This window comes from Elephas maximus, chromosome 23 (genome assembly GCF_024166365.1).
Source record: "Elephas maximus indicus isolate mEleMax1 chromosome 23, mEleMax1 primary haplotype, whole genome shotgun sequence".
Taxonomy (NCBI): Eukaryota; Metazoa; Chordata; class Mammalia; order Proboscidea; family Elephantidae; genus Elephas; species Elephas maximus.
Genome location: NC_064841.1, coordinates 29403593 through 29430236, shown reverse-complemented (window position 1 = coordinate 29430236; position 26644 = coordinate 29403593). Strand labels below are relative to the sequence as shown.

The window sequence follows — 26644 nt, the reverse complement described above, 5'->3', positions numbered from 1 at the left end:
ACCAAACTGTTTGATTTTTGTCTTTACTGGCAACTCTGGAGAAACAGCAAAAAGTTAATAAATAACTTACAAGTGCTCATTAGGTACTCTGACCCTGTGCTCACTGGCCCTATAAAAAGCTAAGTCATCACGTCCTTTGGCAAAACCACAGGGGCAGACGATTACAGAGCAAGATTGGGGATGCCCCTTCTCTGAGGCACCCTGAGGACAGGGGAGACTCTCACTGGTATGGAATGTTTAAAATGCAATCTTGTCTCAGGATTAAGGGTCTCAGAGTAATCTTTCAAGACCAACTCCTAACCAGTGATTCCGGAGAAGAGTCTAGATCCCCATGTGAATGGAGCACATCACTTAAAAATAATGAAGATAACCCTCAGCAAGCTGTGACGGGGAATGAAAAGGATACCCGTGTCGCTGGGGAGAGGTGGGGAGATGATGGGAGGTACCCGTGACCTGCCCATATGAAATCTAAACAGGAAATAACAGAGACAAAACGCTTACTCCTTGCAGACTATGATGGCCTTGAAAACAAAACATAATTATGTTGAATAACATACCGATAGTCCCCGACTTATGACAGGTTTCTGTTTCGATGACTCTGTCGTAAGTTGGTTCTGACTTAAGTTGAATACCTCTTTTTTTCTGCTTTCATTGTAATTGCCTTTTATTATCGGTATCTTTATAAATCTGATCTTTCAACATTTGTAAGTGAACATTTGCTAATGCTTTAACATTAGCAAGTTACGTGCTGCAACAGTGTATGCAGTACACATTACTAACAATAAACCTGCAAACCAAACTGGATGCCATCCAGTTGATTCTGACTCATAGTCACCCTGTATGGTAAGATGCACAAAACAGGCCGTTCTAAGTGCGGTTCGTTGTAACGTGAATACATTGTAAGTTGGAGACTACCAGTATTTCATCTGCATTTGAACAGTGCCTGCAGTTCAAATGGCACATTCACAGACATTACTGCCCATGAGTCTCCCAAGTGTGAGAAAGGAGTGCGGATGAAGAAGCTGAGCCTCCAGAAAGCTAGAAGACTTGCCCCAGGTCATACAGCTAGAAAGAGGAAGAACTTGAACTCAAAACATTTTTCTTAGTACTTCCTTCCAGGTCTCTCTTACCTGAAATCTTAAGAGAGAGAAGCAGAAACTAAGGAAAGATGGGAGCAGAGCTATAAGCTCTCTGTATGGCAGTTTGGGAACCTCATACACAATGATGATCATGGAAAAAACATATAAGTATAGAGCAGAGAAATGGGAGTGAAGGAGCTTTTATGTATAGGGACTTCAAAGTCCAAGGGGCTGGTGGAAAATAAAGAGACATCTTGACTCTCATCATTTGTCAAATAAAACTGAGGCCAGATGACTGGCATGTATCACCAAGTGTCAGAAAGAATTAAAATGGAAACTCATACAACACTCATGTAGACAGAGCATTCTGCCACTGCTACAGCTGAAGCAAAATAAAAAAGGAAATGTGTGTCTGTGTGAGAGAGAGAGAGAGAGAAGTGATGGGGGAGGGGGTGAACAGTTGTTGCCAGGCCCAGACAATCACATGCCATTTTAAGTAATAGAAGGAAGAAAAAAGGAATTTCCATCCAAAATGTGACAGAAGGAAGAAGGACCTCCAAATTCTGCTGACGTTTAACAGGCCATACTGACATTTTCATCAAACAAATGTGACTTCCACCCCAATGCAGAAGTGGCAGGCAGATTTAGACCAAGTCTTGCCAGCCCAGTGAGTAAATCCAAATGAACCCGAAAGGGGTGAGGATCCCTCTCCCCCTTTAACACAGATATATTACTGTTCCTTTCTGGCTGACATCTGAAAATAATAAAGCCGATGTGACATTCAGGACAGATAGAAAGGAGGCAGAGAAGGGCTCATTAAGATTTGAAAATGATCGAATATTTTCATTTGTTCTTACTGCAGTCAACAAATTAATGACAAAGGTAATGAGAAATGCAATGTTCACTTCTGTTTTACAAAATGAAGAAACAAAAGCACAGAGCATGGAGCATTACAACATGACACTGTTGATGAAAAACTGTCGATCTGAACGAAGGAAGAGAAGAAGTAAGTGGATGGAAACATTCAAAGGAGAAAACCATCTTGATGAAAAGGTACAGTGATGAGTTAGAAAACAAATGATGGAGCAGACTACAGAAGAGGCTGAAATGGGTGGAAGGTGGCTGAGTGATCAATGGACATGGGACAAAAAAAAAAAAAGCCCAAACCCTGTATCACAGGAGAGAGTGGTGTGGGCATGTCTACCCAGTCATCCCTGGTGAAGATAGTTTCCAATTTAGATCCTGGCAAAAGATTCATTTGAAAAACAAAATAGTACTTTTTATTCTACCTCCAAAAGAGAGTTTAACCCAGGTTACTTCATCAGTTGATAATTACTGATAAGCCAGAAATTCTATTCACATCCAAAGTCTGAAAACATATGTTACTGTTTGGCTACTTTGAACCCCACCTACCTCCCTAGTGTAAGAAAAGAGATCTGTAAATAATGATTTAGAAGAAAAGTTTGTATACTGCTCATGAGAAGCACTGAAATATCAAGATAACAATTCTTACACTCATTTTTATTCCCATTTTTCTCAGCCTCCATAAGAAAAAGCAGGTGTTTAAAATGATGAATCAAACCAAGGCAGACAATTATTTGCTCTTGTTTGTACACCAGTTGTTCTGATCCCCAATTTAGCCCTGTCACTCATTCTATCATCTTAATATCTCATCTTTCTCATGGGACATGGACACCCACTCTAAGGCTTGTGAACTGCTTCGCGAACAGACCGACAGTTAGTTGGAAGATAGATTATGTTAACCACACCCAGGAGGATAGGACTAAATAAGAAATCCCAAAAGAATGTTCCCACACACATCTAGAAGTGCATAAAGCCCAAAGGAAGAGCCACGAACTGCCAGAAGGCTAGGGACCTAGGAAGATGTCACCCACTGGAGGTGGCCCAGACTTATGGTGGCCAGGGAACACCACATTGGGAGTACTTGATGACACAGCCATGCTGTCTGCATGCCCAAGTGCTATGTGTCTTTTACTGCTAGGAGCTTGGTGAGGAAGCCTAGGGGAAATAAGAGATCTAGAAAACTGCCTTGATGACACCTACAAACACTTGCCTCCAGGAATGCCGTTGTTTCTGAAAGCCTGGGAACCGTGAACTAATTCTGAACGGAGAGGATATGGTAGGAAATTTAGTGATGAGGACAGACAGTAACTAGAAAACAATGAATTCAAAGAGGATAAATTCAAATCCTCTGCGTAGAGGCTGAACTGCTCCAAGCTCTTCTTTCTTTTCTGGTACATTTCTGCATGAGGAAGCTACGAAGAGGCAAGAAGGAATTCTCGGATGCTCTGCAAAGAAGGATGGTTCTCTCCAATGGGATCTGGAGGTGTCCCTCTCCGAAGCTCATGCTTGGGACTGGGAACAGTGAAGGCCAGGTGGTCACACATCAAGGAGAGGTCACTTAGTGATGTAGTGTTTCTTAGGTTGAGGCACTTGTAAAGATGTGTGAATTCACAGCCCTCCTGGTCCAGGCTCCACAGGAGTCTCTAAGATCCTCCTTAACTCCAGTAATGGACAATAGGGGGTTTGTCACTTCGGAAATGTTTGGAAAGGACACACAAATGACCTTAGATCCTAACCCTCAAGTTGGGTTACACCTCTGGGAGTGAGATCTCTCTGAAGATCTCACTATGGTCCTTGAGACTTCCTGAGGCTTCAGTTGTTGTTATTCAAGACCAAGTCTAATAAGACAAGCTGGTCCATCTCTCTGTGAGTGATGCTTAAACAGGAGTCTTAATTTGGAATCATCAATCCCTGTAGGTGCTACTGGCATTAGCTTAGTAGAGGTTAGTTTTTCAGCTTTCTGAATACCTGTCAAGGTCAGGAGCTGGGAGTCTGGTTTAGAAAGGAGGTTAGCAGTAGATGAAGGTGGCACATCTCTGCCAGCCAGGAAGCATGTGAGCTGCTGTTTAACAGCACAGTGATTCTGCTTAGATGGAAGAACAGGTGGATTATTAAGGGGTCGTTGATGTACCTGGGAGTAGGATCACAAAATTGAATTACTGACCTAAGAGAAAGAGGCAGCAGTTACAGACTGCTAACCATGGATCATATTTATAGACTGGAGGGACAGTGATCAAAAATCTTTTCCACCTCGAATCAAAAGTGTTTCTCTACAGATTAACTTTTTTTGAGTTTTAAAAGAAAAATTACTTTGTTACTTTTATAAAAACAGTATATCAACATTATAAATGATTTAAACTACATAAAAGTACAATTTAAAACCCCCTACAAATTTTACCACCCATCATTACTATTAGGATAACATCATTTCAAGTATTTCCTATATATGTAAGTATGAAGAGAAAAGTAAAAGAGACTGAAATATTTTTTATAAAAGTAGGATCTGGTGATACAAATCTGGTTCTGGTAATGTTGTAGCCTAGATAACTTGAAAAAAGCTCTAGCTATAAATATCTAAAGATGTTATAATATAACTATCTAAAGCATAAACCAAAACCAAAAAACAAAAACCCTATCTTTTTAAGTGACTAATTGAGCTGAGAGGAAAATAAACGAAATTGCCATAAATAAAGGCCCCACAAGTGATGATGGAATTGAAAACCAGGGTGTTACCTGCGTGAGCAGACACAATGTCTTTCTGGAAGGGTGGCTGGTCTTGGCTAGAGTTAAATTACTTTGTTTGCTTATCACCTCTCCCCCCCGCCCAGCCAATTTCAATTAGATGTTTAAAATAGCTAATTATAGAGCTGAGTTTCGGAAAATCCTTCTTTAGTTTGGTAGCTGAGCAAATGAAGGACCACTACTTTGGAAGTAATTGCCAAAGAAATACAAACGACCTCTGAGCCTATAAGTGAATACTACAACCACCAGTCTGAGGTCAACCATGCAACAGTTAGCACCACAGAAGAGCAGGGCAGCATTAGTGTACTGCTAACAATGAGTAACAGGGCCCATGTACGGGCAGGAAATGACCATATCTACAATTCCAGAGTCCTAAATCACGTTTTTACATAGAGTCACTAAAAATCATCATACCACAAACTCAGCTGGGCTCCTACAAAGAAAAGGATTATTCTACTTCCTGTTGTTCTTACAAAAATCTACTGGATACCAAGAACCACAGATGGAATGAGGCACCTCATCTTTTCTCTACAGAGATAATTATTTCTACAGAAGAATAGTTATGTTACTTCCAAAGCAAAGCGTGTGTCACAATGAGTTGTTTTCTAACTCTGAAGTATTAGTTTACCTGTCCACCTGTACTAGATGAATGCATGATAGCCAAAAGCCTGGCCACCATTTCTTGGCAACACTTCCTTACTTACCTCCTTGGCCCAGGCTGGCTTCTCACTAGGACTCATCCCTTCTTTGTAATGGTACAGTGGCTTTTTCTCCACAGGCCTCTGTTCCTGCCGTTGGTGCTGAAGGGAAACCAAGTAGTCCCTTTCTTGCTTTAGCTGTCTCTGCAGTCTTTCTGCTTGTCTCTGTTCTTCCAATTGTTTGCGCTTATATTCCTGAGCAGATAGTGGAAGAGGAGGGAAGAAAGGGCCAAATCACCATACAGAAACCATTGGCCAGGATCAGTTAAGCACGAAATGGAGGCAAAAGTGATGATAAATAACAAAGGACCTTAACACTAGCAGAAATACAGGATGATGTCAGGGTGTGCCATAGATATAAGCTACAGCCTCAGGTGAGCGTCAACACAAGAACGTGGGCATTTAATGAAAATACTATTGCTTTAATGGAAAGCCCCACAGAATACCACCAAAGTGACTTGTCCCTGATGAACTGTAACTCAGAAAGTGGCAATAACGAGGGCACTGGGATGGTCAGTGCACAAGCCCTCTAAGGAGCCATCTGTTTCCTATTTAGTAATGAAACCATTGAAACATGTACAATTAATCACAAAACTAAATAAATAAAGATATTGCCTAAGTCATCTTTTGTTTATAAAGCTTGGACCAAAAAAAGCCATTAACAAGCTTATAGACAGACTAAACAAAAAGATCAGAATGCCACTGAGTAAAAAAGTTCAGTTAAAAAAAAAAGATACACAAAGAAGTCCATTTGGAAAGCAGTGCAATAATCATAAAAAAGTACTTCAAGTGGAAACTGCACGAGCAAGACACAAAATGTTCCCATCGTAAGGGTAAAACTAATAGTCTGCAAATGAAACGTGATTGTAAAGTTGAGTGGTTTTTATGGAAAAGGGGCATTGTGCCGTGATTGTATTCCAGCATGTTGTAAATGGCCTTACAAATTCCTCTGTAATAAACACAGTGGGTCTTGAAAACACTCTGGACTTATAAGGAGGCTGGATTCATGTTAAAGTTTCGGAAATAGGTGGAATTAATAAAGAATGCGTAAGGTGTATATTAAATGCATTAAGATTTGGCAAATTAGGTCAGGAAATGCATTCTGTTTCTATGGGATTTGGGAGGTACATGAGGCCTGGAGGATACCCTCTTTTGGAAGGAGGACACAAGACAGACAGACACACAGTAAGAACACAGAGCAGGGGAGCTGGTGCTTGGCTTTCCCATTACCAGAAGTAGAGCTTGTTCATGCAGTAGCTGTTGCTGCAAGATCTCTAACTGCCTTTGCTCCTCCTCTAACTGTCGCCTGATGTATTCCTGGAGAGGTGGGCAGCAGAGAATTCAGAGGAACAGAGAGAAAGAGAGAGAAAAAGAACCAGTAATTCCAAAGGTGACAAGAGCTGCCAAGTAAGGTGTAGAAGGAAGGAGGGAAAAAAATACCCGGACACCTCCTCACAAAACAGGAAGAGTATGCCACACCAAAGCAAAAGCATTTCAACGTAGTCAAAAGCACAAGCCCTCCACCCGCAGCAGCTGACTCAATGGCTCAGAGTTTCACTGCTGCGACTCAATTTTCATAAACCCAGCTACGTTTTACAGTTTTTCATTACAGGTTCCCCTCTTTACGGGCTACCTGGACTTAACAATGCTGTAAAGTTCGGAGGTTCCTGTGCAGCCAATTATTCAATGCCATCAGGTGCTGTCTTTGTAAGTAAACCCCCCTACGGACTTCCTCTGTGCTGTTAAAATGCGATTCTAACAGGGAGAGAGAGAGGGCTCTACATCAATGACCCAAATATGGAGACCAGAGATGGCAGGAACAGAAATCTCTTCTGAAGCAATGAAAGAGTAGGACTTGGTTAGTATTCATGTTTCAGTGCTGCCTTCAAAGCAGATATGCAGGGTCAGGAGAACCAGAAGATGAAGGTATGTCAGGGGACTCTGGCTTGGGTAGAGAGCAAGGTTGAATGAGTGGGCATTGCCAAGGTTGTGCATTTGACTGCTTGAATAGGTTAAGAATAGTTGCTTGAGGAAGAGTAAAAACCTGCTTAAATTGAGCAGTCCTAAGAGGAAGCGACGCACACCCCAGTGACACCAGGTGCTGGAGTCCACTCTGAGCCATCGGTAGTACCTGGTCCCACTGTACCTGCTCATGTTCTGCCCGCCTCCGCTCCTCCTCCCGGCGCATCTGCTCCTCATAGTGCCTGCGCTGCTCTCTCTCCTGCTGCTTCCGCAGCTCCTTCTCACGCCTTTGTTGCTGTGGGGAACAAGCAGACAACCATGAGGGACGCAGGCACTGGAGGTGGGGTATCGGGACATCAGCAGGAAGAGCAGCAGAACTAAGACATGAACTATGAAGGAGAGATGTTGAATGCTCTGAGTCTCTTCCCCTCCCATCTACTGGGGGAACCATTGACAGGGACAGGATGATGGAGGACACCCTGTTGTTGACCATGTACATAGACCCTCCAGGTTTATATATTGACCTAGAAGTTTCTGTAAAGCACATTCTCCCAGTTAGCTACTGGGAGTTTTCAAAACAGGAGAAGAACACACTAACGTATAATAGGTTACTTATTAAATATCATCAAACTGTTTATGACATTACATGGGTTTTAAAGCACATTTCTTTCCACATTATGTAAGGCAAACATTTCATTGATAGAGAAAGCAAAAATCAGAGAAGCAAAGTGACATAGTCAAGGCTATACAGATAATGGCTGAGGGTGTAACAGAATTTTCTGACTTCCCTCGAGTCAACTACCCTTTCTCACCCTGCTGTCTTTCTGTATTTTCTGGAATACCCATTTTGAAGTGTCAATTTCAACTTCCCACTTGAGTAACACCCTTACTCTCAGGAATCATCATCATCATCTCATATTTACTGAACAATTGCCAGGCCCTGGACACCGTGGTAAGTGCCTAACATGCTTTATCTTATTTAATCTTCACAACGGTCTTCTGAAGTAGGTATTATTACAGTCTTGCAACACTTAACATCCATGATACATTCTGTGAAATATAATCCCATATTATACGGTGCGCCTGACCCAAGCCATGGTATTTTCAATCAAAAAGCAAAGATGTCACTTTGAGGACTAAGGTGCACCTGACCCAAGCCATATTATATACTTAGCAAAGCTATATGGGATACCGTTACTATCACTAGTACTGGTTTTGCTGCATCTGCAAGCCATAATGCACTCCAAGGTTATATTTTCAAAAGAAAATTAAACAGAAATAATGCTATAACATTGAAGATGTGTGTGATACATGAGATCGGATGCTGCTGCCTAAGAGTTGAAGCATATGTTGTTACATGGTAAATTTTTTATTTGTAAGTAGGGAAAGTTCACATTAAAATAATGATAGAAAGTACAGTACATACATAAGTCAGTAACATAGGTGTTTATTAGGACTATCAAAACATATATATTATAGGTTATATATGTACTGTACCACTATACACCTGGCAGCATAATCACGTTGCATACAAGAGACATGAGATACAGGTGTTACGTGTGGGAAGCTGTTGTGTTCACTATGTCCAGTTACATCTGCTACATCCCGTTGTCTGATTGGGAATTCTGAACTCTATTATTACCTTATGGGACCATGGATGTCTGTGTGATCGGCTGTTGCCCGAAAGGATGTTTTGTGGTGCATGACTATATTCTCCCAATTTCATATAAGAAAACTGAAGCAGAGTGACTACGCAATTGTTCAAGGTCACATGCCCAGCAATTGGTGGAGCTTGATTTCAAAGCCAGGCAATGTGATTACAGAGTCTGAACTCAATCAATCATTATAGAAGATGAAGAGGCAACAGGAATGGCAGAAAGATCATAATTTTTCCAGCTCTTCATTATACTCTCAGAAAAGGAGAGCATCCTAGGAGCAGAAGTTAGGGTTAGGCTAAGCAGCTACAGAAGGAAATGGTTCTCAACTAGGGGCAGCATTCCCTTCCCTGGAGCATTGGAACTGTATGGGCACATGGGGGAGCTCTTTCTGGTTGTCCCAATGACTGGGGGACAAGACAGACATTTATAGCATGAGAGGCCATGGATGTTGCTCATGCTGTGATGAAAAGGACAGTCACGCATGACAACGTGCTTTCCCACACAACATGTTGTGAGCACTTTTTTAAAAAAATAATTTTTATTGTGCTTTAAGTGAAAGTTTACAAATCGAGTCAGTCTCTCACACAAAAACCCATACACACCTTGCTACACACTCCCAATTACTGTCCCCCTAATGAGACAGCACGCTCTCTCCCTCCACTCTCTCTTTTCATGTCCATTTCGCCAGCTTCTAACCCTCTCGACCCTCTCATCTCCCCTCCAGGCAGGAGATGCCAACATAGTCTCAAGTGTCCACCTGATCCAAGAAGCTCACTCCTCCCCAGCATCCCTCTCCAATCCATTGTCCAGTCCAATCCATGTCTGAAGAGTTGGCTTCGGGAATGGTTCCCATCCTGGGCCAACAGAAGTTCTGGGGGCCATGACCACTGGGGTCCTTCTAGTCTCAGTCAGACCATTAAGTCTGGTCTTTTTACGAGAATTTGGGGTCTGCACCCCACTGCTCTCCTGATGAACACTGTTTTTGAGAATGGCTGTAGGTCCTTCATGTCAGAGCCCTGCACTGGCATTTCAGTTTCTTCTTCCTCAAATAGGAGGTTCAGAGGGGACACCTCAGGGGTCTATTCCTTTGCAATATTCTCAACAACACTTAACTATAAAGCTAAGGAAACAGGAGATATCTGAATAGAATGGATTGTGACAGTATCACACTGACCAGCTAGCTCTACACAACCAGAGAAACAGCTTTCTAGGATAACAGTTCTTTGTCAGAGACCCAGCTAACCCAACCACAAATATTCAAATGACAAAGAAGCCCATTGGGAAGCATTCCTGATGCAGCTGCTGCTTCAATCTTCTGACCTGCTGTCTTCCAACAGCCTCTGAGGAAGCCGCATCTTTTGAGATTCAAAGTCTATCGCTTCTAGATCAAACATTATTTGTCCATCATAGATTGCAGGCAATGGGGAGCCACTAAAGGATTTATGAAGCCCAATGACATGATCAGATTTGCATTTTCAAAAGGCCTCCTATAGCCATGGGAAGTGGCAAGAGTAAAAGCTAAAAAGCAGTGAGAGGCCATTCTACTGATAACACGTTTGGAATGACATGGTTATCAATGAGTTAAGCAAGGGCAGCCTGAGAGTCCACGTTCATCATCTCTGCTGAGGACGGAGACGCAACCAAAAGGAAGAGAGACTAAACACCATTCAAACTTCCAGTCTTCTTAATAGGGCTGGAGTGGACATCAACTTAGAAGTAGAAATTAGAAATAGGCAAATAGGCAGAATTTGGTAACGGCTGACTCTGTGTGTGTGTGTGTGTGTGTGTGTGTGTTAGGGGAGGGAGGGTGTTTGAAGTTCCTGGTCCAGGGGGCATGGTGGATGGTGCTGTGGAGAAGAAGGAAAGTAGGTTTAGGGATAGGAAAGAGGGGTATGTTGGGGTACAGGAATGAGTCAAGTTCCAGACATGTGATTATTTGTTTTACAGAAAAATAATACAGGAAGACTTGAGTAGAAAACATCAGCATAAGAACCAAATGAATAATTTGGACTACAGACCCAAACAGAGACATTTCCAATGGTCAACCCAAGTGAATCAATGCCAACACAGAGGATAAAATAATTATGTGTACCGATCTGATTCCTGGCAGGAAATAGCCCTAATGTAGCTAACATTTCAAGTTTTTTTTTTTACGCTAACCATTGCTCTCTCTCGAGGAAAAAAAATAATCATTCCTTTTGAAGATTTAGCTGGTTTTTTTGTGAAGGATTTGTACATTTCCAACCCCTCTGCCAGGAATCGATCCTGTTTTACAATTACATGCCAGTCAGGTCCCCACACGAGGTGTATGCAGTATTGATTGCAACTTAGGAGGATCCGGGCTTCCCAAGTATTCTGTAGTTTCTGAGAAAGACGCTCAAAAGTGACAAATGATTAATAACGATCTCACTTGGATCAGCTGCCGCTAAAGCATGGAGGCATTTGTCAGGGCTTCAGCTCCTGTGGTGAGGCTGAGAAAATAAATCACTTCCCCAACCTTCTGAGGGCACCCTGCCAATTTCCAGCTGCTGTGCCTCGATGCTGATGCCTTTCCTGGAAAAATGTTTGTTCTTTCTCCTCCTGTGCATGGGCCCTTTGAGGGGACATAGCAAAGCCTGTCAGAGAGACCCAGGCTCTGGCCTCAAGGAGACACCTTTACCTGATGACTCTTGCTGTAGAAGTGGCTTGCTCAGAGCAAGGCCTGTGTTTGATTCAGGCTGTACGCCCCGCCCCTCACACAGGGCCTGGCACTTGGCAGGTGCACATAAAAGCTTGTTGAACTGAGGTAAGTTTAAGAATCTTGGGGCAAAAGAAGACAATAGAGCATTCTCTTAAATTGCTTTGGGGGCAGTTTCCGTCCTATCAATATCCCTGGGTGGTGCAAATGGTTAAGTGCTTCGTAGCTAACGAAAAGGTTGAAAGTTCAAGTATACCCAGAGGTGCCTCAGAAGTCAGGCCTGACGACCTACTTCTGAAAAGTCAGCCACTGAGAACCCTGCGGAGCACGGTTCTCCTCTGACACACTTGGGGCGGCTATGAGCCAAAACTGACTTGATGACAACTGGTACCTTATGTTACAGTTATTTGAATATGTCGTATCTACTCTGCAATCTAAGTTGAAAGCTATTTGTGGGCAGGGTCTAGGTTCCCCTGCAGTTTTTGTTGCCTGCTGTATCCCACATGGCACCTGGCACCATCGAGATCTGCTGCATTGACTACTATAGATGGGGTAGCAAGAGGAGGGAAGAGAGCCTTGCAGAGCCTCAGGCTACCGCCTTGTCCGTCCACGCTCTCCTGAGACAGCCCTGATGGGCCTGAACCTTCTTTTGTGCTGAGCACAGAGAAGGCCTGAGAATATTCTTCTAAACCAAGAGTCATCTAAAACTGGCACTGGCATAGTACCTATTTGTCATCTTAAAGACAGGCAGGAAATCAAATAAGGCAGTAAGAGTCTAAGCTGGAAGGGATGGGAAAGAGGATAATCAAGCAGTATTTGTAAATTTTATTCAAATTACGTATAAAGATGATCGTGGTTCTGGTGTCATTACACCAACTACTCTCAAACTCCCAGCAGTCGCTCCCGCTATATAGAATTGCCTACACGCACATTTTTATTCAGATCTTCTTGCAGGCATTGCCAACAAGTTTTATCGCTTGAAATTAGATACTGGATCTTTATAAATGTCTTAATTTTTTTCCTGGTTGGGGGATGATTGATAATACCTACTGTGAAAATTTTCCAGGCTGAAGTCATCATTGCCTTCTTCTATGGTGTGCATTACTGGGGCTTTCGCCCCCCAGGCCCCCCCTCCCCCGTCTTTTGTTGGTGTTAGGAAAACATGACTTTTTTGATAAAAGTTTTTTTATAATTTTGGTATAAATAAATAAATAAATAAAACATTTGCCAACTCAACGATTTTTATATGTATAATTCAGTGCCATTGACTACATCCATCACGTGCAACCATTACCATTACCTGTTACCAAATCATTCCACCATCCTTAACAGAAGATCAGTGCCCCCAGAGCAATGGCTCCTGTCTTGCACCTCCCTCACACCCCCAGTAATCACTAATAAGCTTTGGTCTCTACACATTTGCCTATTTTATATAAGTGGGAGCATATACCCTGGTGGCATAGTGGTTAAGTGCTATCTATGGCTGCTAACCAAAAGGTCGGCAGTTCGAATCCGCCAGGCACTCCGTGGAAACTCTACGGGGCAGTTCTACTCTGTCCTGTAGGGTTGTTATGAGTCAGAATCGACTTGGTGGCAGTGGATTTGGTGGAGTCTTTTGGGGAGCATGCAATATTTGTCCTTTTGTGACTGACTTATTTTACTCAGCATGTTTCCAAGGTTCATCCATGTTACAGTGTGTTTTAGAACTTTATTTCTCTTTATGGCTCAGTAGTATTCCACTGTATGGATATGCTACATTCTGTCTATCCATTCATCCACTGATGGCCATTTCAGTTGTTTTTTTTTTAGGACAGTTTTGATCCTCCCCAGGGGGTTCCCTCATGCCACCTCCTGGCAAAGGTTGTGTGACTGTACATTCAAGTATGTGAACTGATTAATTTTAATAAGGGAACGTTAATGCAAAAAAAAATAGAGATGATATATTTATCCCAATTTGCCTGTACGAACAGAATTTCTGTTCTTTAAGTTCTTGCCAGAGAATATGGCCTGACTCTTAAATATCTGATTCTTATTAAAGGCCTAGCTGTAGAAATAATATGTATTCTGAATGGCTCTAGAGTCCATCTTTCCTTTGGTTCTCTAAATGTTCTTCGTAGACTCTTTAGACTAAGCAGAGCTGTGCACCTGCACAAGGGGGCTCTGGCTCCTGTAGAAATGGCTTTATGAGCCAGACTTTCCTGTTATGCCATAAAATTGTGCTCTGCGATACTGCAAGAACAGCTGAATAATGCTAACCGCTGTGTTTGTGGTAGGAATATTGCTTCGGCATTAGTCACAGCACGACTCAACTTCTGCTAGATAAGTACACAGGTTTGGATTCTCTTTTAAAAGCTCACCTGAGTACTGGTTTAATCTTACCATATGGATAACATGAATCTTGAACCACTCACGTTTGCCTCTTTACTCAGTCACTGGGACTCTTGGGGCCAGACGCGTGGCCTACCCCTGGCACCTCACGGGACCCAGGTCGTGCAAGCGTTTGGTGAACTGACACTATCCCTGGCTTCATCTTGTTTTTCTCTCTTCCTTTATATTGCCATCTACTTTATTTGCTCATTTACTTTCTTTTTAGATGCCATATTAATCTTCGGAAACAGCCTTAAGCCCTCTTCGGAATAAAGAAAGGTATAAACAGACACACAAATGAAAAACAAATCTTGGCCCTTCATACCATTTTGCCCCTCAAACTCACCCTCGGAAAAATCCAAAAGGAGACACATGAGAAGCTGTAGATTTGTAATTTGGTTCTTTGCTTATACCATCCTGCTTATGTGGCTGAAGTTGTTTTTCCAGTGGTGGGGATGAATTTGCTCTGATCCAGCCATGCCCTCTCATGAGATGGCTGCTGAGACAGAGCTACAGTAACAGACAGAGAGCTGCCTGGGGCCTGAAGGGAAACAGTCCAACTGCCTTTCTCATGTAAAAAAAAAACAAAACTCTACCATGCACCAGAACAAATATAGCTAAGGACAGTTCACTGAACATTCTAAGCATATGGAATCTTTTGGTAAAAGCTACAGGATTGTAACCTGTATGGCAATTTTACCTTAAAAAGTACTTCATCGTCTTCTAATTAGATCCTCATAAAAGTCCTGTGAGGTAAGTAAGTAGGGCAAATGTCATTTATTATTTCCCTCTTTTACAGACTGTCAGGAAGGCTCAATGCTTTGTCAGTAGTCACACAATAAGTTTGGGCAAATTGTTCAATGTCACACAGCTGGAAAGTGGTAGAGCTGGGAACCCAAATTGGTCAGACTCCATGTTTTTTCCACTCTATGCCCCACCACCTCCCAGCTCCTAGAACCTAGTGGAGTATTCTGTCAATTGCAGATCCAGTGAGAAGTACAGTGTGTAAGAGTATGTGTGGACAAACTGATGAAAGATACCTCATCTATCCTACCACCATCAGTACTATCATCAATGTCCTTGAGAAATTTCAGATTGAATACTTTGCTGCTTTTTTTCTACCCTCCAAATGTTCAGGTTAAATTCGAGTCTGTTTTTTTTTTGACACTCTGGTAGAGCTGGTAGGTATCATTATGTGCAAGTTGTCCTGGGTCCCTCATACTTAGATCACATTTCCCATTATATGAACTGAGGATTAATGCCCAATAGCTGCAACGTGACACATCACAGTGGAGGTGGAGGTTCGGGAGGCATGAGGGGCAACAGAGCACGGGGGAAAGAACACTGGATCAGAAATAGAAAGACTGGATTCTGGTCCTGCTCTGCCACTGATGTGAACTCTGTAGACCACCCAGTGGGTGCCAAATAAATATCTGTGAAATAAATGCAAAAATGTTATATGACCTTGAATAAGTCATCTTAACCCAAACCTTCAGCGAGGAGGGAGATCAGGCAATCTGGCAAGGTCTTCATTCTGAGTCTAAGCAGGGATGTGCTTATATTGCGAAGCAAAAATCTACGAACAATTCAGAACGGGAAGTGAAAAGAAGCACAGTTGTGGTGTGCCCTTGGAGAGCTCTTCTTGCTTTTCATACTGGGTGACTACCATAAGTGGTGAGAGGGCACACCACTGGGACTATGGAAGAACTGAGTCGGCCTCCAGAGAATAGGAACACAACGGGTACAGGATCAAGTCAGGGGCTCCTTGGGAAGTACCTCAAACCACCACTCAACACAGGGGCTCTCTGTTCAAAGACATGCAGAATGAAAGAACCCAGTGTGGTCTTTTGAATCCAACGCACATCACACATGCCGCCTCACTTTAAATGGGACTGTTCCATGTAAGTTTTGCAGCAGTTGTACTCGTGACAAGTGGTGGTCAAGCTTCTGGGCATTCCTTTGCCCATTTTAACATTTGTTAACATTTCAGTTCCGAAAGACCATTGCGAACCAAGTGCCGCATGCTAAGGGTATGATTTCTTACAACTAAATCTGGGATTCCAGACCTTTTTTACTAGCAGGGAAAGGTGAGTGAAGAGGAAGTTGTTTGGCACCTCTGAATTCACAACACAGCAAAGTATTAACAACAAGAAAACAGAATAACAATCATGTCATGGATTGAATTATGTCCCCCCAAAAATGTGTGTATCAACTTGGTTAGGCCATGATTCCCAGTATTGTGTGGTTGTCCTCCATTTTATGATTGTAATTTTATGTTGAGAGGATTAGGGTGGGATTTTAACACCACCCTTACTCAGGTCACCTCCCTGATCCAAGGTAAAGGGAGTTTCCCTGGGGTGTGGCCTGTACCATCTTTTATCTCTCAAGAGATAAAAGGAAAGGAAAGCAAGCAGAGAGTTGGGGACCTCATATCACCAAGAAAACAGCACCAAGAGCAGAGTGTGTCGTTTGGACATGGGGTCCCTGCGCCTGAGATGCTCCTCAACCACAGGAAGATTGAGGACAAGGATCTTTTCCCAGAGCTGAAAGAGAGAGAAAGCCTTCCCCTGGAGCTGAATTCCCCTGAATTTGGACTTTTAGCCAACTTTACTGTGAGAAAATAAACTTCTCTTTATTAAAGCCATCCACTTGTGGTATTTCTGTTATGGCAGCACTAGATAACCAAAACACATTAATAGTAGGAGCAAACACTTACGGGGGGCTTATTATATGATGCCGGGCCCTATACTAAGCTCTTTACTTGTTTTAATTCTTCTAATTCTCACGATTCATTTAATCATCATTACCCTCATTCAATGGGTAAGGAAACCCAGCCACACACAGGCCAGTATCTTGCCCAAGTTCACTCACCCGGTAAATGCAAAGTTGTGATTTATATTCAGAGTCTGGCTCTTGCCATACTGCTTCTTTGAATTTGAAAAAAGCTGGCTGAGGCATATACCTATACAAAGTGAAAGGTGTCATCTTACATCATTTTTCCCTCTTTTCCTATTGTTAGTCTATTACCTATCTTCTCTTCACAAAAACAGTAATCGCAAGACACTGAGAAAGCTATACAGGCTACAAATATCTCGTTCCTTTCTTTCTACACCCATTTCACACTAAAGACAAACCATCTAACTTACTCCTTAAGGGCTTTCCTGAAAAGCCAATTTCCTAAATGAAGTCCTTCCTTTGAGCTCACAGGTCAACCTTTGAGCAGCAGGCAGCCTCACGGCTAAGCACTGTCTGAGTACTACACGCTAGGCTGGTCTTTGTGCACGCAGAGGAAGAATGAAGGTGCTAAACGGACTGAGGCACCAGGAGGCTACTGAAGAATTTTGGTTCCACCTAACCTACGGATGCTAGTCTACATGATTACTCACAAGCCCCTTATTCTCACTAAGCCTCAGTTTCCCCAGGGAGAATAGCTACCTGGGTTTTCCTAGGTATCGTACAGAGGAGAAAGAGTGGCTCACTGGGCATTCTGAGCATCCAGGACTCTTAAAAATCAAGTGTAATCTGCACGTTTTTTTTTCTGCCATCATTCTGGAGCTTTAATATGAGACCCTCAGACTAAGTCCTATGAGAACAAGTCCATTAAAAACATGCTACAACATGGTTAAGCCTTGAAAACATGCTGAGTGAAATAAGCTGATCAGAAAAGGGCAAATATTGTATGATCTCACTAAAACGAATTACCTAAAACAGGCACAGCTATGGTTTAATAGTGGTCACCCGGGCAGAAGGCAGGGGGAAAGGAGACTAGAAAAAGCGTGGCTTAAGAAGCACTGAGTTTCTGTTTACAGTGATGGAAAACTTGGCACAGATGCTGGTGATGGCTGCACAACATGAATGGTGTAATTGGTGTCACTGAAATGACAAGAAAACGTTGAACTTGAAACTATTACGTTAGCTACATATTTACAACAACAACAAATCAGTTTATTAATACAATGTCTACAGAAAGAGCTACTCTACCTCACCAGGACAGTACTGAAGATGCTAAATTATGTCATATATAAAAAGGTTGCAAGAACTGGTGACATTTGGGCTAGAAACAGGGGCTTGGGGAAGGACATTACCGCTGCCTTCAAACATTTCTGGTGCTGAGGTGAAAGGTGTTTTCGTTTTATTTGGCATGACTTGTATTATAGCAGACTACCACAAGGACTTGAATCAACAACAGGATGAACTCTCTAACATTAGGAGTCCCTCAAATACAGAATGTTCGGCCTCATGGCCCTGGACATATATGGAGAAAACCAACAAACCGGCTGCCGTTGAGTCCATTCCGACTCATGGCGATCCCATATGTGAGAGAGTGGACTTGCTCCACAGGGTTTTCTTGGATGTAATCTTTACAGAAGCAGAATGACAGGCCTTTCTTCATGGCGCAGCTGGGTGGGTTTGAACCACCAACCTTTGGGTTAATACTTGAGCGCAAACCATTTGTACCATCCAAGGGCCACAAATATGGAGGTATTATATGTTTATATGTTAAACAGGTTAACTGACCCTAGTTCAGGAATATCGTCAAAGAGATTCTTGCTCTGAGAGAAGAGTTGGTTTAGATGACTTTTGAGGTCTCTTATATTCCCCAGCCTCTATGATTCCATAAAACTGTCCACTGAAGAAAACAAGTAAAGGAAAACAATTGGGTTTTAATGTCATATGAAATAATGAAATGATAGTTTCTGTGAAACTATTTTGTTGTCTTCTACGTTTAGGAAGGAATCCCTGGTGGCATAGCGGTTAAGTGCTACAGCTGCTAACCAAGAGGTCAGCAGTTCGAATCCACCAGGCGTCCCTTGGAAACTCTATTGGGTGGTTCTACTCTGTCCTATAGGGTTGCTAGGAGTCGGAATTGACTCGATGGCAATGGGTTTGGTTTTTTGGTTTTGATGGTTAGGAAACACGTCGAAAAAAGATTGTAAAGCATAGGAAATACAGACTACATGTAACAAAAGCTTTTACGAAGACCCTAGACAATGGTAGGCAGGTCTGTGTAATGTCCATTATGTGATGCCACTGGGGAGAAAAAAAAAATCCCTATCATCTGCCTAGAATTGGATCCCTGGTGGCAAAGTGGTTAAGTGATATGGCTACTAACCAAAAGATCAGCCGTTCAAATCCACCAGCTGCTCCTTGGAAACCCTATGGGGCAGTTCTGCTCTGTCCCCTAGGGTCGCTATGGGTTGGCAACAGGTCACAGGTTTATCTTCTATCTGACGTGCTCCAGATACACTGAGGATCAACAAACTGCCCAAGTCTGGCTCTTTTTCCAGTATGAAATGTTGTAAGTAGAAAATACTACCACAACTTTCGCATTCCTTGAGTGTGTAGGAATGGGTCTGGGCAAAAGCACTTCAAATTTCTGTAGCATTTGAAAGCTGCAGCATAGGAATTTCAGGGGGCAGGGTGGTTCGATGGTAGAATTCTTGCCTTCCATGTGGAAGACCCAGGTTCGATTCCCAGCCAATGTACCTCATGTGCAGCCATCACCATTCTGTCAGTGGAGCTTCCAAATTAAGACAGACTAGGATGAAAGGCTTGGTGATTTACTTCCAAAAATCAGCCCCTGAAAACCCTCTGGACGGTCTGATCCACAACTGGTTATGTGGATGGCACAGGAGCTGGTAGCGTCACCATGACGCACAAAGGGTCACCACGAGGGGACAGCTCAACAGCAGCTAACAACATAGGACACTTTCACCTTCACAAGAAATTCCTCTTATCTCAGGATCAAAGTGACAATGCTCCCTGTCTTAGTTATTTACTGCCACTATAACAAAAATACCACAAGTGAGTGGCTTTAACAAACAGAAATTAATTATCTCACAGCTGAGGAGGAGAGAAATCCAAATTCAAGACACAGACTGTGGAAGAAAGCTTTCTCTCTCTGTCAGCTCTGAGGAAGGTCCTTGGTCCTTGGCTGCTTGGTGATCTTCGTGTGGCCTGGCATCTATCTTCCCCCATCTCTGCTTGCTCCTCTGTCCTAATCTGTTCTTTTCATGTCTCAAAGGTAATTGGCTTAAAACACACCTTCCACTGATATGGCCTCTTAACACAACAAAGAAAACCCATTCCCAAATGGCAAACCCCCCCCCCAAAAAACCCCATTGCCTTCAAGTCGATTCCAACTCATAGCGACCCTAAAGGACAGAGCAGAGCTGTCCCATAGTTTCCAAGCAGTGCCTGGTGGATTTGAACTGCCCACCTTTTGGTTAGCAGGTATAGCTCTTAAGCCCTACGCCACCAGGGTTTCCATTATAACCACAGGCATAACCTAAAAAAACCCCGTTGCTGTTGATTACAATGACCCTATAAGATAGAGTAGAACTACCCCATAGGGTTTCCAAGGAGTGGCTGGTAGATTCAAACTGCTGAACTTTTGGTTAGCAGCTGAGCTCTTAACCACTGCACCACCAGGGCTCCAACTACAGGTATAGGGGTTAAGATTTACAACACACATTTTTGGGGGACGCCTTCAATCAATAACATTCAGTGACACCTACAGTAACAAGGAGCCCTTCTGGGATCCACTGGGAAGCAAAGTTCTATACATATCCATGCAAATCGCACACCTCCCGAAGCACAAGTGTGATTTACATGTACATGTGGCCACAGACCATTGCTGGAGGCCCGTGGGCAGGCTCCGCTCTGGACAATGAGCATCAGTGTGCCGCCCTGCCTCCCAGCTGTTTCATTACTTGTGTTCAGTTATCGAAATAATAGAGTGAAGGCCCAGCTAGAGACCGTGCAGTCTCCCTGTTGACACTAGCGACATCTAGTAAAGAGCTGCTCTGCCCCCACCAGTGGACCTCACAGGGACATATTAAGATGCCTACAGTTAATGATCGAGGTAAGGGCCATTTCTTAGCAGTGTCAATGAATTAACACTCCAGGCCCTGAAAGGAGGGAAGTATTCCTGCTCCTGGTGCCTTCTTTTGGCTTACGGCCTTGTGAGTGTGGTCCTGTGGGTGGGATCCTAGCACTGGTGAAAAGCCACACTGATTTCCCTGTTTCCGCTTCTGCCAGATGAGCTTGTTCAAGCTGCTTTCAAGAGCAAGCCCTTGCCCTGGAAAGAGACGACTCATGGTAGCGACAAGGCAGAAAACAGTAAACGACGATTTTTCCCTTCACACTGAACTCTCTCCTTGAACTTACCCAGGTACTTATTGGTGCCAGGCACTGTTCTGTCATTTATATGTATTAACTCATCTAATCTTTAAAACTGTTACTACCCCATTTTATAAATGAACAATCTGAGGGATAAACCTGTTGCCGTCAAGTCAATTTGACTCATAGTGACCCTGTAAGACAGAGTAGAACTGTGCCACTGGGTTTCCAAGGAGCACCTGGTGGATTCAAACTTCTGACCTTTTCGTTAGCAGCTATAGCTCTTAACCACTACGCACCAGGGTTTCCAAATCTGAGGGATAGGGAAGTCTTATGTCCGGCCCTAGGTGACAAAAGCAGTCAGTGGCGAGCCACTCTTCCTGTACCCTAGGCTGCCTCGTTTCTGCCTTCTCAGTGGAAGGGCCACTCCTAAGGTGCTGTGTCCCTGATGCCCAGAAGCTTACAGCTTACTATTCAGACATCAGATAACTCCACCTTTTTATGGGTGGAATCAGGAGATGGGAGTCCCTGGGTGGTACAAATGGTAAAGGTGCTTAGCTGCTTAACCAAAAGGTTGGAGGTTGGAGTCCATTCAGAGGTGTCTTGGAAGAAAGTCCTGGCGATCTACTTCAAAAAACCCAGCCACTGAAAACGCTATGGAGCACAGTTCTACTCTGATACACACGGGGTCATCACCAGTAGGAGTCAACTGGACGGTAAGTGGTTTGTTTGGTTTTAATTAGGAGCTGAGACTTTATGCAGCCACTTGGTGGCAATGACAAGGTCATAAATTTTATAGTGTTAGAAATGACAGGAAAAAATATAGATAAGAGAAGCCAATGAAAGGCAGAATTTCTCCAGGGGAGGGTCTGCTGAGGCTTGGCTGGGAAGAGGAGACTATACAAACAGCAGCTGATGTACCTCCAGAAGGACGGAGAACGGGCTTCCTGCGCTGGCAAGGCTAGGGCTCTGGCTCAGTCAACAGCGGGCGGCAAGCCCAGTGAGACACAAGGAAAGGAAAGTTATTCACTCAGAAAACGGCCTTCAAAAGGGGATGGAAAAATTCACGTTCCACAGCAAACGGGCAGGGTGCATTTGAGAACTAAGGAAGGCAAATCAAAACCAAACCCACTGATGCTGAGTTGATTCTGACTCATGGCGACTCCATGTGTTTCAGGGTAGAACTGCTCCGTAGCGTTTTCTTGGCTGTAATCTTGACGGAAGCAATCACCAGGCCTTCCTTCCACGGTGCTGCCAGGTGGGTTTGCAACTCCAACCTTTAGGTTAGCAGTCAAACGCTAACTGTTTGTACCACCCAGGGACTTTCATAGGAAAACCCTCTCGATACAAAGAACCATTAGAACAAAAAACAAAACAATCAACACTGAGAAACCATCAGTTCCAAAATGTCAACATTCACCCCAACAACATCAGTTGGCTTTTATGTCAGAGATTGTGTCAAGCCTTTTATGTATATGTTTAATTTACTTCTCACAACAATCCTGCAAAGTAAATACCGTTATCCCCATTGTGCAGAGCAGGCAACTGAGGTTCAGAGAGGTTAAATAATTTGCCCAAGGCCACACAGCTAGGATTAGATCTTAGTCTCCTTAACTGCAAGGCTGGTGTACTTAGTCCGTACATTGACCTGCTAGGTGGCCATTTAGATAGTATTAGATATAAGTGAATTCCTAATTATATTACAATAAATATTTTTTCTCAACACATGAATAAAAGCTTGTTAGTGTTGTTAGTTGCTGTCAAGTTGGCTCCGACTCATGGTAACCTTATGTAAAACAGAATGAAATGTTGCCAGGTCCTGAGCCATGTTCACGGTCACTGGTGTGTTCCGGTCCATTGTCACAGCCACTGTGTACTTTGAGTGCCTTCCTACCTAGAGAACTCATCTTCCAGCACTGTAGCAGACACTATTCTGTTGTGATCCATAGGGTTTTCACTGACTAATTTTTGGAATCAGATCACTAGGCCTTTCTATCTAGTTTGTCTTAGTCTGGGCAAACCTGTCCACGATAGATGATTCTGCTGGTATTTGAAACATCACTGGCATAGCTTCTAACATCACGGCAACATGAAAGTCACCACAGTACAACAAACTGACAGATGGGTGGTGGGAATAAAAGCTTACCTGTTGGAAACCCTGGCGGCGCAATGGTTAAGAGCTACGGCTGGTAACCAAAAGTCAGCAGTTAGAATCCAGCTGGCACTCCTTGGAAACTCTATGGGACAGTTCTACTCTGTCTTATAGGGTCACTATGAGTCGGAATTGACTCGATGGCAATGGGTTTGGGGGTTGCTAAAAAGTAATATGGTACATCTATTTTAACAAATGAAAGGAGTTCAAACTTTTGGAAAGTATTCCTTTGAATTTAGTCAAAAGCACCCACTCCAATAATAACTGCTAGTTGCCACTGAGCCAATTCTGACTCGTGGCGACCCCATGTGTACAGAGTAACTGCTCCATAGGTTTTCAAGGCTATGACCTTTCAGAAGCAGATTGCCCAGCCTGTCTTCCGAGGCACCTCTGGGTGAGTTTGAACCACCAACTTTTTGGCTAACAGTCAACTGTTTAACCACTTGCAGTAGCCAAGGATCTGGCAACAACAAGTAATTATTCAGTGCTTCTTATGTGTTGGTGCTGTCTTAGGCTTTCTATGAATTAACTCATCTAGTTTTTTAGTCCTCACAACATCCTTACAAGGTAAGTGTTACTGTTATTTCTAGTTTCACAGCTGAGAAAACTGAGGCATAGGAAAGTTAAGTAACTTACTCACGGGCGTGCATCTAATACAGAAGCTGGGGTTTGAACCTTGGCAGTTTTAGGGCTCAAGTTATTTGTGGTTAGTTGCTGTCGAGTAGATTCTGACTCATGGCAACCCCAAGTTATTTAGTAATCGAAACATTACACTACCTTTCAACGAATTCTCCCAAATGCTTTTTTGCCCACAGGACTTTTCAAAGCTTCACTATGTTGTCCTGCATGCCGACTCTTAAAGAGATACACAGCTGTTCCCTTTTTTGGAAGGTGGGTGAGGGAGGTTGACTCAGAGCTTCTAGGAGAAACTGCTTAGGTTCCAAAGAATAACCTAACACACTGATGACTTCTCTGGGTTTGGGCTCCAGCAAGCGCAGCTTCCATGACACTGGCCTGGTTGTCCTGAGCAAAAGGGAAATGCTAGGAGAGAATGTGAGCAAAAGCTGACACCAAATGGGTGAGCCTGTAATTATGCAACACTCTCCAAGTGGAAGAAGTGAGGTGGGGTCATTAGCCATATTTAAGCTGGATTTGACAAGCCCTTCAAGGGCAAGATCTATCTAGCTCTTGGCAGCTGACGAAGTTCTTTCAGGTAACGTTTCCTGGTTAATCCTCAGAACAACCTTGGGTGTGGTAACAACCATTGCCATTAGCCTCCCTGAATAGCTGAGGAAACAGGGATGCAAGTAAGACTAAGAGGGTGCCCAGGGCATGCAGGTAGTACACGGAGGGTCTCCAATTCAAATGGATATTCTTTCACTCCAAATCCAGATCTTCTGACTTCCCCGTGCAGGTTGCTTCCCATTTCCCAGAGAGGAAATGAATGTGTTTCTGGAGATCAGTACCAGAAACTGCCGTCTTAATGGCTACTTTTTTGTCATTGAAAACCAAGGATGCTGTTATCTTACTTCGCCTGTGGGCTGCATGCGTGGTTGAGTCCTTGAACTCCAGGCTCGAGTACTCAGTTTTCTTTGCTTCTACATCACCATACTCTCCTGGTGTTTCTCATTCGGCTGTGGAATCATCTTTGCTGGCTTCTCCTCCACTACTGTGAGCTCTCAGAGCTCAGTCAGAGGCTTTCTTCTCTATGTGAACTTCATTACCAAAAACCAGTAATTCTCATTTGTGTTCCATCCTCAAGTCCCCTTCCATGACTACATTGATATAATCCAGCTGCATCCTTGACATCACCACTTCGCTGCCTCACGAGCTTCTTACACTATGTTCCAAACTGATCTTATCCTCCTCCTCCCAAACCTGGTCTTCCACCAGAATGATTCAGTCCAACATCAGGGAACCTTCTGTGACTGCTACTTCTCCCTCATCTCTGACGTCTGATCAACTCCCACACACTGTATTTCCTACAGTCTAAATCTCCCAAGTGTGTACACTCTCACTGCCATCCACCCAAAGCACCACCCTCTCTGGCTTGGACTAACTCATCTTCACCACCCACTCTTGCTTCTTTCCAGTCACTTTCCTTGCAGCAGCCACACTTTCTTTTTAAAAATGAAGATTTGGTTATATTCTCTTGGTAGAAACGTGTCAATGGCTTCCCACTATTCTCAGAATAAAATTCACATCTTTAACTTGGCCTATAAGGCCATGCATGACTGTGCCATGGCTCATCTGCCTAGCATCTCTGCATGCCACCCTCCCCTCCTTTAGATAATCCTTGACCAACTGGCATCCAGGTCAGACTGGGTTCATGCTCCTGTTGTATACCTCTCTAGTATACATGTCTTCTCCATCATAACAGTCACGGCAATGATAATAAATGGTTATTTGGGTGACTATTTGCTTATTGCCTGTCTCCCTCACCAACTCCAGTCTTCTTGAGTGCAGACTGTATTCCCACTGAAAGCACAGGGCCTGCACAAAAGAGATATCCACTAAATGTCTAATGGCTGCCTACAGGAATAGGAAAAAGGCTTTAATTCTACCTTACACTTTCAACAACAATTATAATAATAATTGAGTCCAATATCCTTTTTATTGTCACTCACAATGAAAAGTTAGAGGTTTATAGACCAATGTTCACTGCAGCACTATTCACAACAGCCAAAAGGTGGAAATAGCCTAAATGTCCATCAACAGATGAATGGGTAAACAAAATGTGGTACATATATGCAATGGAATATTATTCAGCCATAAAGAGAAATGAAGTCCTGATACTTGCTATGACATAGATGAACTTTGAAAACATTATGCTGGGTGAAGCAAGTCAGTCACAAAAGGACAAATATTGTATGATCCCACTTACAGGGAAGAGGCAAATATATGAAGAACAATGTTTATTAGTGGTTACCTCGACTAGACGGCACTGGGTTGGGTAAGGGTACGGGGTGGGAGGGAGGAGGAAGGGGAGAGTCACTGCTTAGGGGCACTGGGTTTCTGTTAATGATGGTGGGAGAATTTAGAAACAGACAGTGGTCATGGTTGGACAACATGATGAATGAATGAATGTCACTGAGTTGTACATGTAAAAATTGTTCAATTAGCAAATGGTCTGTTATACATATTTTTACCACATATACTCCCACCAAAAGGTCAAGAAACACACATACAAACACGCACAAAAAATTAGAGACTTATAAGGAATTTACATTTGTAGACTTCCAGAGTCTCATTTTATACATTAGTGCCTCACTGGTATTGGCCAATGAGATACAGACGGTATTTCTTTAAAAAAATTTTTTGTT

General features: G+C 43.1%; 1 protein-coding gene across 3 annotated transcripts in view; it reads right to left on the bottom strand.

Moving 5' to 3' along the window:
- Window positions 1-26644, bottom strand: part of TNIK (TRAF2 and NCK interacting kinase) — a 481587-nt gene that overhangs the window by 82019 nt on the left and 372924 nt on the right. For 2 of the 3 annotated variants that reach the window (XM_049867708.1, XM_049867709.1), the window contains exons 13-14: window positions 7530-7640; window positions 5390-5578 (exon numbers count right to left, since the gene is read on the bottom strand). In XM_049867708.1, the coding sequence (XP_049723665.1) occupies window positions 5390-5578; window positions 7530-7640 (300 nt within the window). Of the gene's footprint in view, window positions 1-5389; window positions 5579-6613; window positions 6701-7529; window positions 7641-26644 lie in introns of all 3 variants that reach the window. The other variant, XM_049867710.1, reaches the window with a different exon arrangement.